This window comes from Haliotis rufescens, unplaced genomic scaffold, assembly GCF_023055435.1.
Source record: "Haliotis rufescens isolate VD_foot unplaced genomic scaffold, xgHalRufe1.0.p SCAF_18, whole genome shotgun sequence".
Classification (NCBI taxonomy): domain Eukaryota; kingdom Metazoa; phylum Mollusca; class Gastropoda; order Lepetellida; family Haliotidae; genus Haliotis; species Haliotis rufescens.
This window is the reverse complement of record NW_025963868.1, coordinates 18680016-18698143: the sequence shown is the minus strand read 5'-3', so window position 1 is coordinate 18698143 and position 18128 is coordinate 18680016. Positions and strand designations below refer to the sequence as shown.

The window sequence follows — 18128 nt, the reverse complement described above, 5'->3', positions numbered from 1 at the left end:
CCCATGACTCACGTATAGCGTTATATATGGCTTTAATAGAATATTAAAATAACGAGAACATACTTATTGCTATTCTCAAAATTTTCAAGTTCACGTCAAACTGTATCTTTCTATAAATTGCGCAAGTGGTTCCGGGCGCTAAAACAGTGACGTTTAGCACACGTTACGGTGACATCACTTGGTAAATACGACGGAAGTTGTGAATCAGTCTTTTCAATGCAAAGTTAATGAAGAGAGAGAGCAATTCTAGTTAATATTTGCATTCTGTTGGTAAGTATGTGTAAATTTCGTACTGAATTAATTTGACAGAAAAACTGATGTCTGCAGATTTTGTGTGAATTGTCTGAACGCGGAAGTTCGATGACAAGCTTCCCATGTTGAATTGTAGTCAGTATTAGTCAGTCAACTGCCCAATGTAGGGACTGTGCCCCATGTAGGAGAGTGAAAGTACCCTTGAAACTGCCGGAGAACATAATATATTCTACATTCAAAAATGGCTTCAGACAATTTGGAGAAAATGGTCACTAATTTTAGTGAAAATGGCTACCAATTTAGGAGAAAATGGACCCAAATTTTGGGTAAACAAGACAAACATAGACATTGATTTATTTCAGTAATGTAAGGCCACAGGCACATAATAGATTTCAAGAGGTTGTTTTTATTCCAAGTGTAGCCCGGGTGGTGGTGCTAACTCTGAATGAGTTAGCCACATAAGTATACTTGGACCCCATGGTACCGCAGCATTCATCGTATCGCGACATTTGTGATTTCCGATAGTTCACGCGGGACACGCCTCTTAGCGGCTGTCTATTGATGCAAATCGGTAACCAGGAAATGCTCACTTCGTAAACAATTTCAATTTCCTCGGAATGTTCCATCTGCTGTAAGTAAGGAGTTATTAATGCGTTGATACATATTTCTGGCATCTGTTGTAATATTGCCTTACCCCCATCTGTCAATGGCCAACGATATAACCCGCAGTTCCCCAAGTAAACTTTCTATATCGACCTGAACTAGATCATCTGCATATTCATGGCGACTAATGAGGTAACGGAAGTTACGTAGTCCGCACATTTTTTCCCGCTCTGTGCCCAGAATTTATTGGGAGATCATAAGGGCCATAATGCCAAACTTAGAAATACGTTCTTCACTAGTAACCAAAAGATAAATACATACTTTGGGCATACTGGGAGTGCTTTTTATATATTTATTGTTTACTTTTAACATTTTTCCATTTTGTGACAAATTATTGTCATCCAATTTTTTTTAAACAATCTTAAAATATCATTTCTGATATTTTGTTGTTGACTTGTAAAAATATTTTTCTCTTACTTTTCGGTAAAAATGCATTGAATACCTATTGCTGATGGCACATTTAGAATTTTGCTTGTGCTGTCTTTGCACTTGTCTTGACAAATCACTGATGTCTGGCATGATCATACCAAGTGGTTGGTAGAATTATGCCCTCTTTTTGTCCAATTCAGACCTCCATTCACAACTTTTCTCTGTACCGCGATACGATGGAGTTCTCTCCCTTGTCAAACAGAGTGCGAGACCCGGCTTTTACTCGGAGCTACTAATGTAAATAATGAACTTTTATCAGTAAAATATGCATTGTTTGATAATATGAATGATATGTGATACAGAGAACACGAATAATCATAAAGGTTAGTGAGTGCATTTTGTTTTGTTCAGCGTACATGACAAGTACCGCGATACCCCGAGGTTGCAGGATACCATTATATATATCCTCGTGTCATGGAAGTTCGATCACTTACGAAAAGTCACTGAATATTCTTAGTAATATTCATCTAATCTATTTTTAAAGTATATTACCTCTAAACTTGTTTATTCATGTCAAACATTTACAAAATCCAGGTATTTCCACAGAAATTGACACTCGCAGCTTCACATGGCTTCCCTCTCACTGTCAACAGAAGTGACCCAGAAAGCTACTTCACACAAGTTCGATCATTTGATTGGCTGACATGTCGCATAACCGGGATGACATGTATGGATGGTCTCTTGTGTCAAAATCCGAATTAGTACAGTCCACAGTTGTTTTATGATATCTTTGTCCATGAAACGTTCATTTTATGTTTTAATATTGAAAAAAAACGTTGAAAAGTCACAAATATCCAGTTTATTTACAAGGTTCATGGAGGGAGTTATTCTTCAGGCTCATCAACACAGGGGCACCAAAACTCAGAATGTCGATGCACAACACGAACTGGTGTGCAGAAATGTGAATGTGTCCAATGCTGACATGTTGGGTGGGTACATTGTGCCCAGGTTGTAATTATCAATGAGACACTAGCACGAACCTCATCAGGTACAAATTGGTTACATTTGCAGCAGAGTTCGCCATCACTTGTCCCACCACTATCGTACGAATCAAAACTAGTGTCCTGATGCGCGTTGACGGTGAAGTTCAAGAAGTACTTGCATTCGTCGCAGTGACAGTAGGTTTTTTTCGAAGATTTACATGGTTTAGGTGCTTGCTTTCTTTTTTGGGTGCCGATTTCACAGTCTGGTGGGAAATAATTTTATTCAGAATGACATCTTCGGTGATGGCCTTGCTCCCGACAACAGCACTCAAAACGTTTCTCTTTTTAGTAGGCACAGCTTTCTTGAAAAGTACAGTCGTCTTGTCTTTAAAGAATCCAGCTACATCATTGCCCTCAGTTATGTGAAGTGACAACCTTGTCTCCAACTGGCACACTTGAACCAATAAGACCAGTATCAGGATGCAGCGTTTGTTCAATCAACTTAAAAACTGTTGATGGCACAAACTTTATATTGGAGGTAGTAGACTTGTCCATTTGGTAGACTCCGAATTTCCTGAAAGAGGATTGCAAATTTTTTGGTGTCAGCAACAGGTTATAAGCTCTACAGCCAAGTTCACAAACTGAATGTTTACCAACTGAACTTGTGGCATTTTCCGCATATACATATGACGGAGGTTGTTGTAAATTTTAGCTAAAGGTCCAAAGCAACCAACATCCATTGGCTGTAAAACATGGGACGTGTGTGCAGGCAGTATATACAAAATAATGCGATGCAGACGTGCCCATTTGATCAGGGGAATAGATCTGTGGGATCTATGACCATCGTACACAATAAGAAGTACACTATCTGCAGACATGGCTACAGCATGCTTCAGGAAATGCTCTGTCAGATAGTGTTGAAAAATCTCCATGTTTGACCAGCCAGAGTCACTTACAGTGCCTACTGTTCCAGGGGTACTTCCTGAAAGGAGTTCTTCCTGCATCCTCTTGCCCTTGAATACAAGATACGGTGGTATAGAACTACCAGACGCATTGCCGCAACCTATAACAGTTGTAGTACTTGATCTTGATGTCACTGCAGCTGGAGTACTCTCACTCAAGGTGACTACTGATGGTGAGGTATGATTCTCCATAAGTCCCGTTTCATCATCATTATAAATTCGATGAGGGCGTGTCTTCAGGTTGTACTTATCCACTTATTAAAGGTCATTAAAATAATTAGTGACAGTCTCCCCTGAGGTAGGTTTCGCTCTCTGTATCTCAAGGGATCGTGGCTTCTTCACTGATAGATCAGGTCATCGTTTCATAAATCCATAGAACCACTGAAGTGATAGGGGTTGTTCATCCTTTGACTTCTTTCCAAGATGAATTGCTAGATCTGTGGCTATAAGAGTAACCTCAGCCCTAGTATAGCCATACCATGGCATCAGTATTTGAAACAAGTCACTGTTCTTCTTCTATGTACAATAGTGGTTCTCTACCAGTGGTTATGCATTCAATAGAAATTTTCACACTAATCCTGTCATGAAGTGTAGCAAACGGAACAGCAAAGGTAGTGGCAGCTTTCCTAATTGCAATTCCATCCAAAACAGCATCATGTGCCTTGTCTAGGGCAGCAGACAAATATTGCCTATATTGGCCTCTTCTGGTTGGTTCACCATTGGTCCAAACCTGTAAAAATGAAGCTTTATTTTTAATATCGTCAAAACTACAGAGACAGAAGTTCTCAAAAAGCATTTAGTTTTCAATAAGAAATTACCCTTACTTGTTTGTTTCCATAGTTTTAAAGTTTTACGTGGACATCACGTGTCTGGTCACGTAACATTTACACCAGGAAAGTAAACAAGCAGACAATAGGTGTGCCGTCAATTTACATGTGAATTTATTACAATTGACATTGAGCTTATAAAGTTACATTAATGATCTAGGGTTAAAACGCAGTTGTTTGCTGAATATGAGCTATAATTTACGTTTGGTAACATGACACGAAGCATTTTCCGGTCCAAGCGAACTAAAGCGGTGTTGCCAGAAGATCAAAGCTGCAGGTAATGTAATTTCTCGTTACATATCGCGAGAATTATCATGATAGAACTATTTGTGCATTATTGTGTGGTTGGATTTTGGTTTACGCATGAATTAGTCACATGACACCACCTGCATGTCTTTTTATCCCCCGCCGCGCGAAAGCGCGAAGCGGGGGATATAGTATTCACGACCGTCCGTACGTCCGTCCGTACATCCGTCCGTATGTCCGTCCGTACGTCCCACCTGTTTGTTGCCGCGATATCTCAAGAACTAAACACTGGATTGTCTTCATATTTGGAACTATGGTGTATATACAGACTCCGCAGACACCAGTCGGTTTTGGTGACCTTGATCCCATTTTCAAGGTCACAGCAGACAAATCTGCTTTTAGATCTCGAAAACGGTGTTGCCGCGATATCTCAAGAACTAAACACTGGATTGTCTTCATATTTGGAACTATGGTGTATATACAGACACCGCAGACACCAGTCGGTTTTGGTGACCTTGACCCCATTTTCAAGGTCACAGCAGGCAAATCTGCTTTTGGAGTTGGAAAACGGTTTTGCCGCGATATCTCAAGAACTAAACACTGGATTGTCTTCATATTTGGAACTATAGTGTATATACAGACTCCGCAGACACCAGTCGGTTTTGGTGACCTTGATCCCATTTTCAAGGTCACAGCAGGCAAATCTGCTTTTAGAGTTGGAAAACGGTGTTGCCGCGATATCTCAAGAACTAAACCTCTCGATTGTCTTCATATTTGGAACTATGGTGTATATACAGACACCGCAGACACCAGTCGGTTTTGGTGACCTTGACCCCATTTTCAAGGTCACAGCAGGCAAATCTGCTTTTGGAGTTAGAAAACGGTGTTGCCGCGATATCTCAAGAACTAATAGCTGGATTGTCTTCATATTTGGAACTATAGTGTATATACAGACACCACATACACCTGTCAGATTTGGTGACCTTGACCCCATTTTCAAGGTCACAGCAGGCAAATCTGTTTTTGGAGTTGGAAAACGGTGTTGCCACAATATCTCAAGAACTAATCGCTGGATTGTCTTCATATTTGGTACTATGGTGTATATGGCGGGGGATATTTCGTCACTCTGTGACAAATACTTGTCTAAAGTTGTCTCTGAGCAAGGTGCTTATATGGTGTTTTTTTAATGTTCCGAACAAGAGTCAGTTTTGTTTATCTTTTTTTTGATAAATAATTATCTCTTCTAGTGAAAACGAGATGCGATGATTCGCTCACTATGAGGGGGTGTTGGCGATGTGCTCCTTAGCAATAACTTGTCTTTAACCAGTATACATCTTTAAGGAATCATTGACAATATCACCAAATTTGTCTTTTTCACAACATGTATATTAAAAAAACACTAGCATATCTATCTATATATGAAGAATTATTTAATCTGAAGTTAACACGATATACAGCGTTTCCATTGGATGAGAGGTCAGTCACATGAAATTGAAATTCATAAGTGTATGAACGACACATTTGACATTCATACGGTTTTTTTTACGAGACCGTGTTCTTGAAATGATGTAAACACTGATGGACTACTTCCACATTCCTGGGAATTTGGACCCTTTAATCATGAACTCAGCATTTTAGTATACATTGAGAAATGTCAGAGAGGTTGACTGCATGATCGTTCACAAATATCCTTGGTACGACCCATCCAAGTGAACATTGTGACTGACATACGGAGGTAGCTCTTAACAGACCTTTCTCTTCTACTGGTGATATTATTTTCATTACATGTGTTGTGTGAGATGTTTCTGTAGAGCAAGTTGTGCATACATACGCTCACGTCACCTCTCTTTTTGGGGAACTATTTTATTCCACGATACAGCTGGGTGTTGTATGGCCGTCAGTTTAAACACGAAGTCACAAGTACTAAACAAAATTGTGTATAGATCTCGGCCTACATCCTGACTCGCGAGGGCCAAACTCTACAAGTCACTCTCTAAAGTCTCATACTCCAATGAACTCACACAAAGTGAAAGTCAATTCTTAATTGTTCATTTGTATGGGAGAGATCTTCATAATACACTTGTTTTACACCAATTTCTTTATTAAATAAATTTGGTTCAAGCCATTATCCTCAGTAATCCTCACTTCTCCCAAAGCTCTCCTTAAGTATGGTTACTGTAAACAAAAACCTAAATAACAATTAATACATGGGACCAATTCTCCAGTACCGGTATGTGTCACACATCTTCGAGGTGGAAATCATATGCATTCCTTCACTGATGTAGGTAAATGGTGTAATCTTCAGTTATAGTGTGAAATTGACTAGTGTTGTTTCTAAGGAAGTTGGAGGTGACCCTCTCTGGCATATCTGGCTTTTTAGTGACAATGGTTACTACTGCTAATTCAAAAACAAACAATAAGTTTTATTTGGGTCCATTTTCAGTTCCATTTTCTAAAAAAATTGGGGCCATTTTCTCCAAATTGCTGGGGCCATTTTCTTCTGCACCTATCTGTGTACGCACTGTTCCTCTCTGAGACTTCACTCTATAGTAAGACATAGTTGTCATCATGTATATCAAGTACAAAGTATATTTATGATTGGCATTGATCGTTTTCCCTATTTTTGAAAGGTTTAGACATCTGACGACATTGCTGAAATTTTAAGGTATGAGTGAATCAAATTTGTGTTCGTACCAGTAGGAGATGTCTTCATCCATAGAATTCGGCATCTAAATAAAGTTCCTTGATACAAGGTGTGATCTCCATTGCCTGGTCTGTAAGTTTGAGCTGCGCCATGTGCCCTTGTGTGGCGTCACCTGTTTTCAAACACCTGATTGTCTTTGTACTTTTGCAGAGTTTCCATGAATGAACAGCTGTGGTACACAGTTCTCAACACAGTTCTCAACACAGTTCCTGCAGATCAGCATTAAAACTCCAGAATTAATTGAATGTTTGAAACCTATTCCCAAAGTATGAATTTTTTGTCAAATTGTAGTGGTCACACTATTTTACTCTTTTCATCATGACATACAATGCTGAATGAACTGTTCTGACAGGTGTACAGTACGAACACGAACCCATTGACAGGCCAGGTGTGTGCAGCTTTAATTACACCTCTCATTATGATGAGACAAAATCAATATCAATATAGCTGATATATACTCTTAAAAAACAAGTAGGGGGTCATGAATATATATGTTAATACCAAGTATTAGCACAAAGATAAGTGTTGACGACAAACATGCTATGCAAGAACATTTATATCTGTAAAACTGAACACCAAAACACACCCAATGGTTTGCACATACCTCACGCAGTAGCGGTACATACGTGAGAAGGGTGTCATTCCTGATTTTCACACGTTCAAGGAAGGTCAGTTAATCTCTGTGGACCATTATTTCTGTCATCTTATTTATTTTCCTTATCATACAGTTGTGATTTACTTGATTTCTATCATTGTTTGAAACTGGCGATGAATACAGGATTGATAACCCAAACCAGGCAGTATCTTGGTTGTTGTGATGTCAAATGCTTCCACTGTTTTCATTGTTGTATAGACTCCAGGTTTCATCCATAGCCTGAAATCATTATAAGAACCTTTGTGGATGATCTTCAGACAGAGCCAGATTATCTTGAGACATGTTGTGCCTGGTTCGTATTTGACCAGATGTCAGAAGCTTTGGAACCTATCCTATCTGAAACTGGTACAAAGTTTCTATAATGATGGAATGTACTCTCACCTGGGAATTACCTACAGAACTGGCAATATGACACTCAGCTATTCCCTGGTCAGTCATCATATCGTGGATTCTCTGTATCATTTCTGGTGTTGCGGATGTCACAGGCCTTCCAGACGGGGGTCGTCTTACAAGGTCTGCCTGCCACACTTAAACGCTGCTGCCGACCTCTTGACAGTGGCAAGGGAAGGGGCATTCTTCCCTTTTGTCTTCATGAATGATTTATGGTGATAAGCCCTTATTCTGCAAGTACTTGTTCATGGCATGTTCATCATGTTTGTCCATTTCCCAAAGGTCACATACCTGTGCTTATTTTATTGACTTGTTACAACAAAACAATTTGTTCAGTTGTCAATGACATCTCTGACATCATGTAATGTCCACAACAAAAGATTTCACTATCACACAATTCCTTTTATGTAAGGCCCAGAATTTGTCAATGAACCCTCGTATGGTTTTTCAACCTGTTTTCCGACCACCTCCGTGGTCTAGTGGTAGAGCGTCTGCCCGGAGAGTGAAAGGTCTGGGGTTTGATCTATGGTTGCATCATACCAAAAGATGTTAAAAGATGGTACTTGTTGTTACCCTGTCTGGCACTCGGCATTTAGGGGGTAAAACAAGAACTGGGTGGCTTGGAGTCAGTATACTGTGTCTGGATGGGGTCTTCATGTTAAACTGAAGCATGGTATCTCAGTGGGCTATCACTATTAAATCGGCATCAGTTCAGAGTAGCACACGCACGCACGCACGCACGCACGCGCACTTACACACGTGTGCATGCACGTCACTATAGAAGTATAATAATCTTGGATGCAACTTTGAACCTCATTTCACCTCACCTCACTACAACCAGTTCTCTGCTGGTCTGTTCTATGCTGTGTTGATCAGATATACTGGGATATACAGTAAACTTCATTTATAACGCACACACTTATAAGGTACTGATGGATATAACAAACTTATTTTTTGGTCCCAGCTATTTGCTGTATATATGCTTATAACAACCAGTTGTTATAACAAACTAAAATTAGTGGTCCCTTTGAGTTCAATATAACCATAGTTTTCTATATGCAAATGAGATGACAGGTGCACCGCTTGGGGTCAGTTTTTATCTTGGGACTAGCGCACAGTTTAACCCTTGGGATCTGGTGGTCAACAACATCAATGGGGATGGGGCTATGCCTTGTGGGTTTCAGCATCAGCCTCCACCCTTTTTTTCCAGAATCAGGGTGACAATTGGATTTACAACCTGGTTCCTTTGGTCTTATGGTTTAGGTGGATGTTGACCGAGACTGCTGTACCATGGACGTTATCTACACCGGTCGTACTGTCTTTCCAGTACCTGGTGTGCCATTGGTAGTTCTATCATTTTGGAGGAATCGAACATAGAGGAATGGAGGCCTACTTCGGCATGGGACACAGCTCTATGGCGTATGATTCTCAGTCTAACCATTCTTCTCTGGCTTGCTACCAACCAGGGCTACTGTACAATTACACTGTGTTGTGTCAGTATTCCAATATCATGTAATGTTCTTGTTGGTGAGAAGCACCTTTTTACAGGAAATAAACTACCCATGAAAAAATATGTAGAAACTCAATTTATGATGTTTTTGAAAGACTGAAGGTGTCAGTAATTAGAATCATTACTACATTCCCTACACCATTCAAAAGAATGCTGAAATCACTTATGCTTTGTATGAAATTAAAAGGTTTTAAGTGGACCGCATCTCGCCGAACAACGTCAAAAGATGATACTTGTTGTTACCCTGCCTGGTGCTTGGCATTGAGGGGCTAAAGCAAGGACTGGTCATCTTGGAGTCAGTATACTGTGTCTGAGTGGGGTATTCCTGTTGAACTGTGGAAGGCATGGTATCCCAGTGGGGTAGCACTAGAGCTGGGACGCTACAGTAACAGCAACTGTGTGATCTGATACGTATCACGATACCTTGCTCACAATCCAATACGTATCACGATACTTCCATGTGCTCTTATCTGTGGTGCGTAAGCCATCTTACACTGACAATTTAAAGTTGGCAGTGTCAAGTATGGCACAATTGATGAAAATATTTACGTCTTCACTACTAATTATACCAAGTATATAGCTATACTAAGGTTCCGTCTGTCCGTCAGAACTTTGTCCGTGCGATTTCTCTTAAACTATTCAGTGGATTCATCTCAAACTTAGTACATATAATCTGTGTCATATGGAGGGATGCAGTCAAAAGAAAAAATTGTTTTTATTATTATTCCATTTTTTTATGAATTTTTCAAACCCTAACCCTATCCATTTTCTAATGATACAGAGTGACTTCCATCAGGCATCTCACACAGGGCAAGTTGAGCGGTTATATTAGTACTGTGAAAATAGCTTGCATGACTAAAGCAGAGTTGACACTGAAAAGGTTGAAGTTGGAAGTATTAGTAAGCTCTGCTTACTTTTTCACTTTTTCCATGTTTTCAGTTATTTCACTGAAACTTGGTATTTCCAGGTGGGCTACAGGGCCACGCATGGCACTATTTTTAAGCTATTTAATTTGAAACTAGTGACACACTAGGCGGGTCGGGGGTATTAGTGAGCCATGCTCACTTTTGCCCTTGTTACTGTTTGATGCAACAGTTATTAAAGCCAACGTTTGAGGTAAGAATCAATATTATTTATGTGCGACTGTGTTCGATACTTGTATTGAGAAGTAAAAACACGCAATCCACTGATACATTGGTGTGTCGCCCACTACAGGCTAGCACTATAAAATTGACATTAATCCGGACTAGTACAAGTAGCCACATACACACACATACGCATGCATACGATAGTGCAATAATCTTGGAACCTCATCTTTCTTACAGTCAATTTATTGTAATGCATCTCTTTGGATTTATTTAACATATGTTAGTATTGCTTGAAAGCCAAAGAAAATTGTTTCTGATATGAATAATGAAGCCTTGGTTTCATGTCAGAATTGCACACAGAAGAACATCAGCTTGATCAGTCATGTTTTCAGCATCATATCTCACAGCCTCTCTTTTCAAACCACCCTGACAATCCATGGAGGTATCACAAGTTTCTCAGGGACCTCACACATCAGTGAAAGATTGTTGTATCATATCAAAGTGTTGGGATGTATGCTGTGAAGTCAGTTTTGCTAGCCTTAGGCAATCTTTGGAAAGAAAAACCCCCAATGTCAACCCAGCTGAGATCAATTGTGCATTGTCAAAAACGTGATTTGACCTTTCCTTTTCTCTGTTTTGGAAATAATGATGCCTGTTTTTTTAGATCAGGGATTTTAACAAGATTGATACTTTTTCCTCAGCATGTCATAACATAATGTTATACAATGTATTTTGTGTCACAGGTTGGAAGTTCCCACTATGGATTTGCGGAGAGTGAAGAATGAGGATAAACTAGACTTGTGTAGAAAGTACTACCATGGTGAGTTCTGACACTTGATAGTGAGAGGGGTAGACTAGAATTGTGTACAAAGTACAGCCTACCTTTAGAATACAGTACCACAAACCTTTCGAACATGTCACAATACCCTATTACGTAATTTATAGTATTTTGTTGCCTGTCAGTGTCACACTGGCGACACAATGCCCTGTGACGTCAGGGGTCATCAAGTGTGCATAAGCTCCTCCCAGTGATCTATGTCATTGAAGAAGCCCAGCAATGTTGAGTTTTTATATTTGTTTACTAAATATAGCCTGCCGCGGTGCATTTTACAGCAAGCGCTAGTTTATGAAAGCACTTTTATATTCTTTATTTCATTTTTTTTGTAATTCAATTGGCTAAAATGATTATAAATGGGAACTAATATACATATATTATTTTTTTCTGATTCATTAATTTTCATTATCATGCACAGGAATACAGTTTATTAGGTATGTTATATTGGCACTGAACACATCCAAATGTCTCCAGTCTCCCATTTAAGATCAATCGCCCCTTTACGATCCATTAGGGTTAGGTACCCATTTAGTGGCTATTAGATTACCCGAACTCTATTCTTAGCCCTTGGATTCCCTTTACGGTTTATCAACCCGAGTTTTATGATCATTAGGATTAGGTATCCATTTAGTGGCTAGTATAGATTCTATAGCGACTCCTAATATTCGTCACACAAAAAGCCGAGAAAGCAGGGTGAAATGGTTTAGTGTCGAATATTTTGTCTACTGGAAACTGTCCTGGAACTTTCACCCGTTACATTTTTTCAGTACTGATTCAAATGTGAGCTCACCCTTGTGTCGTCACGAGCCATGCTTCTGCCTTCCTCATTCCTAACAATTATCCACATGATCCTTACAGTGTTCGCTACCAAACTTATCTGTCACAGAAATCACCCTACAAATGATTAAATACCATGCATTACCACTCGGTTTCTTGAAGATTTTGGACGAGTGTGCCAAATAGCATCGGGATCACTTTTAAGTGTCCATTGACTACAGTCACAAGACACCATGCCTACCCGTAACCTTCGTAAGTGTCTGTCACCTATTCGACCCTTTTTCATTCAGTACCGAAAAGGCATAGCTGTCCAGCTAACAATCCAAACATTCGCCTCTGACAGATTCTCACAAAAACTAGTTGCTTGTCTTTGAGACACGGTACCTACGGCAGAGATCGTTCTCACAAGAAGTTGTGGCACTGTATTCTTAAGGTGCTCCCAAATATTACATGGTGAGTTCTGACACTTGATGTGGGACTAGGAGTGTGGAGCAAGGGTAGACTATACTTGTGTACAAAGGACTACCATGGTGAGTTCTGACACTTGATGTGGGACTAGGAGTGTGGAGCAAGGGTAGACTATACTTGTGTACAAAGGACTACCATGGTGAGTTCTGACACTTGATGTGGAACTAGGAGTGTGGAGCAAGGGTAGACTATACTTGTGTACAAAGGACTACCATGGTGAGTTCTGACACTTGATGTTGGACTAGGAGTGTGGAGCAAGGGTAGACTATACTTGTGTACAAAGGACTACCATGGTGAGTTCTGACACTTGATGTGGAACTAGGAGTGTGGAGCAAGGGTAGACTATACTTGTGTACAAAGGACTACCATGGTGAGTTCTGACACTTGATGTGGGACTAGGAGTAGGAGTGTGGAGCAAGGGTAGACTATACTTGTGTACAAAGGACTACCATGGTGAGTTCTGACACTTGATGTGGAACTAGGAGTGTGGAGCAAGGGTAGACTATACTTGTGTACAAAGGACTACCATGGTGAGTTCTGACACTTGATGTGGGACTAGGAGTGTGGAGCAAGGGTAGACTATACTTGTGTACAAAGGACTACCATGGTGAGTTCTGACACTTGATGTGGGACTAGGAGTGTGGAGCAAGGGTAGACTATACTTGTGTACAAAGGACTACCATGGTGAGTTCTGACACTTGATGTGGGACTAGGAGTAGGAGTGTGGAGCAAGGGTAGACTATACTTGTGTACAAAGGACTACCATGGTGAGTTCTGACACTTGATGTGGGACTAGGAGTAGGAGTGTGGAGCAAGGGTAGACTATACTTGTGTACAAAGGACTACCATGGTGAGTTCTGACACTTTATGTGGAACTAGGAGTAGGAGTGTGGAGCAAGGGTAGACTATACTTGTGTACAAAGGACTACCATGGTGAGTTCTGACACTTGATGTTGGACTAGGAGTGTGGAGCAAGGGTAGACTATACTTGTGTACAAAGGACTACCATGGTGAGTTCTGACACTTGATGTGGGACTAGGAGTGTGGAGCAAGGGTAGACTATACTTGTGTACAAAGGACTACCATGGTGAGTTCTGACACTTGATGTGGGACTAGGAGTAGGAGTGTGGAGCAAGGGTAGACTATACTTGTGTACAAAGGACTACCATGGTGAGTTCTGACACTTGATGTGGAACTAGGAGTGTGGAGCAAGGGTAGACTATACTTGTGTACAAAGGACTACCATGGTGAGTTCTGACACTTGATGTGGGACTAGGAGTGTGGAGCAAGGGTAGACTATACTTGTGTACAAAGGACTACCATAGTGAGTTCTGACACTTGATGTGGGACTACGAGTGTGGAGCAAGGATAGACTCTGATCAAGGTCTTACCTCGTAAAGTGCATCAAATTTCATGAGCACCTTGATTAATAACATTAAAAGATTTGGAGATATGTCGATGCCCAGTTGATGGTACACGGACATAGCCTTGCAGGTCCTGCAGTCAGACAACATCTGCACTGCAGTCGCCGTATTGTTTACGAACCGGATGTTGATTTCATTAAGCTAGTTTGTTGGGCCTATGCAAGACTAATAGTCGAACCAAAATATTACTTCAAAATCGTAGCCTAGTTTGGCAAGGGTAGAAACTGGAATACATGGAAAATACATGGAACCTTGACTTACTTTTTGTGTGCAGATTCATCTGTCACTAAGCAATATGTCAATGATTTCAAACCGTATTGAACTATCACGTTCATAATCCTTGGTAAGTTGGAAAGTACTGTATTTGTATATATTTCTGCTTATTTTACTAAAATATACTGCAGTAGAATATACAAGTAGAAAATGTCAACATGAACATTGAAATGCAGGTACATGTGGTCTTTCACCCAGATCATGGTGTGCAATGTGTTGTTTTCTTCAGGAGGTTTTGCATTGCTGCCATTTCTCTGGTTCATCAACTTCTTTTGGTTCTTCAACGAAGCCTTCAGGAAGCCCCCATATGAGGAACAGAAGCAAATCAGAACATGTAGGTGTAATTTGACAGTGTCATTTAGTAAGATGTCATTCAGATTGTTCATAAATTCAGTGCCTGTTTCTTACACCCATAAACACCCACCTTGAACACTAATAATGAACACACTTATAATGAACTGACGGATAGCAAACTCATGTTGTGGTCCAGTGTGTACCCTGTACAGTGACAATGTTTATGTTTAGGACAAACTGTCAATCCCTGAGCTGCTCACGTATCACCAATCAGCCGATCATTGATGTGTCTGTTCAAAGCAGTCCTAAACAATTGAAGGCAACTGGAATACACCCTCAATTGACAATAGTAAAACAGTGATTAGTCTGTGGCCTTTGAAATGGATATATTCTGTCTTTGCTGAGAAGCTGGGACATTATGACTTTAGTGCCAATACCGGCTGGCTGGAGAGATTTAACAAGAGCTGTGGCATTTATTCTAAACAAATCATGGCAAGAGTGTATCAGTTGACCACGAGCTTAGGGGTATAATGTTACGAGATTAGATTATTTTTCTTACAGTGTTTACAGGCATCAAATCAACAAGTATGACAGTTACAAATATAACTGAATGATTGTGTTGTGTCATATGTTCCAGATGTGATCCGGTCCCTGATAGGGACGGTAATATGGACGGCCGCCCTCATCACGTGGGTAGTCATCTTTCAGTTGAACCGGGCATCATGGGGAGCAACGGCTGATTACATGTCCTTCATCATCCCGAAAGGGGAGCCGTAGTAGGCCCTGTTGCAGGATACGCTGTGGTGGTGGATACACTGAAGGTTGCTGCAGGTACAGTGGAGAAGACTTGCTCCTGATGTGATGAGTGGGACAGTCAATTCCTGTAGATGTTCCATGTCAGACATCATGAAGCGATTGACGCAACTGTATATAGATCTATCATCTAAGGAATGAATGTGAGGAATGATACACTGAGAGTTATATATATGTATATATATGTGACCATATCGACAAGAGCAATGTTTGGCCTGTGAACTTTGTATCCTGGTATATTACTTGGCCACATGTGTCTTTTAAAGCACAATAGTTTGAACTGAACATTTTCAAGAGGTTACCAACGTATATAGTTTGATTATTAATGTCTTCACCACATTGTGTCTCACGAGTTAGACTGTTGTAGTTTAGAGTCACAAGTATAGGCCCCTGAGGCCTATCTGATTCATTTATCCAACATTTGGGGATGGGCTATTTCCCCCTGAGTGGACCTAATGCTGTTATCACAAAGTTTGGAAGGCAAGATATTCTCTGTTATTACCATAAAATAATAATTAGTGTGTGTATATATAAAATATTACATACAGTAGCAATTGCAATAATATTGCTATGTTTAGGTACCACCATACTCAAATATAATGTTGAAAGACCATTTTATCAATGAGAGTCACGAACAGAGATAGTTTAATACTTGTCCTATCATTTCTTGCATTTAACTTTATGCAAATTATTACCCAGGTATAAATATCATTGGTTGAATTTGACCTTTTTTGGGTATGATGAATCCTTGCGAACTCCAGACACAGAGGGAATGGGTGAACTATTTTTGAATGCTAAGCAATTGCCTACAGCGGGTATTTAGTTTTGAAATTTTTCGACATCACAATACAATTCTTAGTGTTCCATATTGTTGCCAGCTGACTCATGTTTGCCTGATCACACACGGAATAATGTAGCCTCATATTGACAATTTACTTCTAAAATTACGATACAGATTTACATATTCTCACCACCGAAAGAACCACGAACCATAGAAACATATAGAGAAGAGATCTTTCCAGTGTGTACCAATTAATGACAAAACTAACTACCGTATTTTCTTGAGTATAGTGCGCACCCATGTATAATGCGCACCCCCTCTAGCGGGTTCAATATTTTGGAAAAAAAGAAATTTGAATATTATGCGCAGAAAAAATTTACACCGTACCCTTTCAGGGAAGTCCGGCAAACGAACGGGTGCTGAGAAACTTCGTCAGTACAAATTCGAAATTTGAGATAAAAAATCACCAGTCATGTTTATTTACTGTTTATATAGTATTTATTGTTCTGCTAGGCATTGTTTTATATCTAGGGATTAAGATTACCTTGTGTATTTTCTCGTAAACTATGCCGGAAACAGCAATCAGCTGTACACACGTTTTCTTGGAATCGACCGGTGATTTGGTCAAGACACACCCAATGATATAACTTTATAGGATTTTTAATGCAAGGATCGGCAACAATTGTATCTGAAACTATTTTTTTTTTTTTATCAGGAATAATATATTCCATTATTTTCTTAATTACATGAGGGGTGGTCGGGTAGCCTAGTGGTTAAAGCGTTCGCTCGTCACGCCGAAGACCCGGGTTCGATTCCCGACATGGGCACAATGTGTGAAGCCCATTTCTGGTGTCCCCCGCCGTGATATTGCTGGAATATTGCTAAAAGCGGCGTAAAACCATACTCACTCACTCACTTAATTACATGCAGCCTTTACTTAACATATTTAAAATAATAATAACCCTAAGCGAAGCAGCTGATCGCTATTGCCGGGTATTATTTTTTACATGGAACCAGTCTGACCAGTCACCGTCAAGGCTCACGCGCACGTGATCGAGAGAATTTCATGTTGACATAGAATCGTCAAACAAAAACAAATATGACTTTTAACGAGTCAAAGTATGTCATTTATGATATATGTATCCATTCTCTGTCAACTAAAGTTCGTTTCAAGGCGTCAATAGCGGTATTCTGACCGTGGTTGCTGTTAATAACGGTGAGTTGTGCGATCTTCCGATCGCTTCACAAACGATTTCGCCGAAATTAATAAAAACAATATTATAAGAATTTTGAATAAAATTAATGAAATAAGTTACAAACATAAGTCCTGATATACAAAGAACACTTTTTATAGCCAGACAGTGTAATTACATGATTATTTTGCGTACTTCAGTATGGATTTGTTGACATGGTATTTCCGGTGTTTCGTGCTCACGGTAATGTCTTTGCATGGGGGAAAAAAACATCCAAACTCATAATTCAGGTATAATGCGCACCCCCTTCTACACAGCTGTGTTTTTTCGAAAAAAAGTGCGCACTATACTCAAGAAAATACGGTATCAGTCAAGTTTTACTTCAGAGTGTCTTTATTCTCATCACGATATGCTGCACATCCTGCACGAGATCTTGAATATGAGTAATACTTCATATATTAACCAGCATGTATGAGTGGTGAGTATTTTTATGAATAATCGATACGATTACCCAACAGGTGTCATTCATATGTGATAGATTTGGTTGATTGCCCTTCCTGAATTGTCTCGGTTATTTGAGACTGCTAAAGTATCGAAGTGACTATGTTGACTACATGTCCA

The 18128-nt window shown here is 39.9% G+C and overlaps 1 protein-coding gene across 2 annotated transcripts; it reads left to right on the top strand.

Moving 5' to 3' along the window:
- The first annotated feature begins 119 nt into the window (after positions 1 to 119).
- Positions 120 to 16645, top strand: LOC124124926 (gamma-secretase subunit pen-2-like). Of its 2 annotated transcripts, none has more exons than XM_046488219.2 (4): positions 120 to 270; positions 11393 to 11469; positions 14656 to 14760; positions 15358 to 16645. In XM_046488219.2, the coding sequence occupies exons 2-4, from the start codon at positions 11409 to 11411 to the stop codon at positions 15495 to 15497; spliced, it is 306 nt and encodes a 101-aa protein (XP_046344175.1). In that variant the 5' UTR covers positions 120 to 270; positions 11393 to 11408; the 3' UTR covers positions 15498 to 16645. The 2 variants fall into 2 exon arrangements, with proteins under 2 accessions (XP_046344175.1, XP_048254263.1); XM_048398306.1 differs by lacking the exon at positions 120 to 270 and adding an exon at positions 7251 to 7272.
- The last annotated feature ends 1483 nt before the right edge of the window (positions 16646 to 18128 follow it).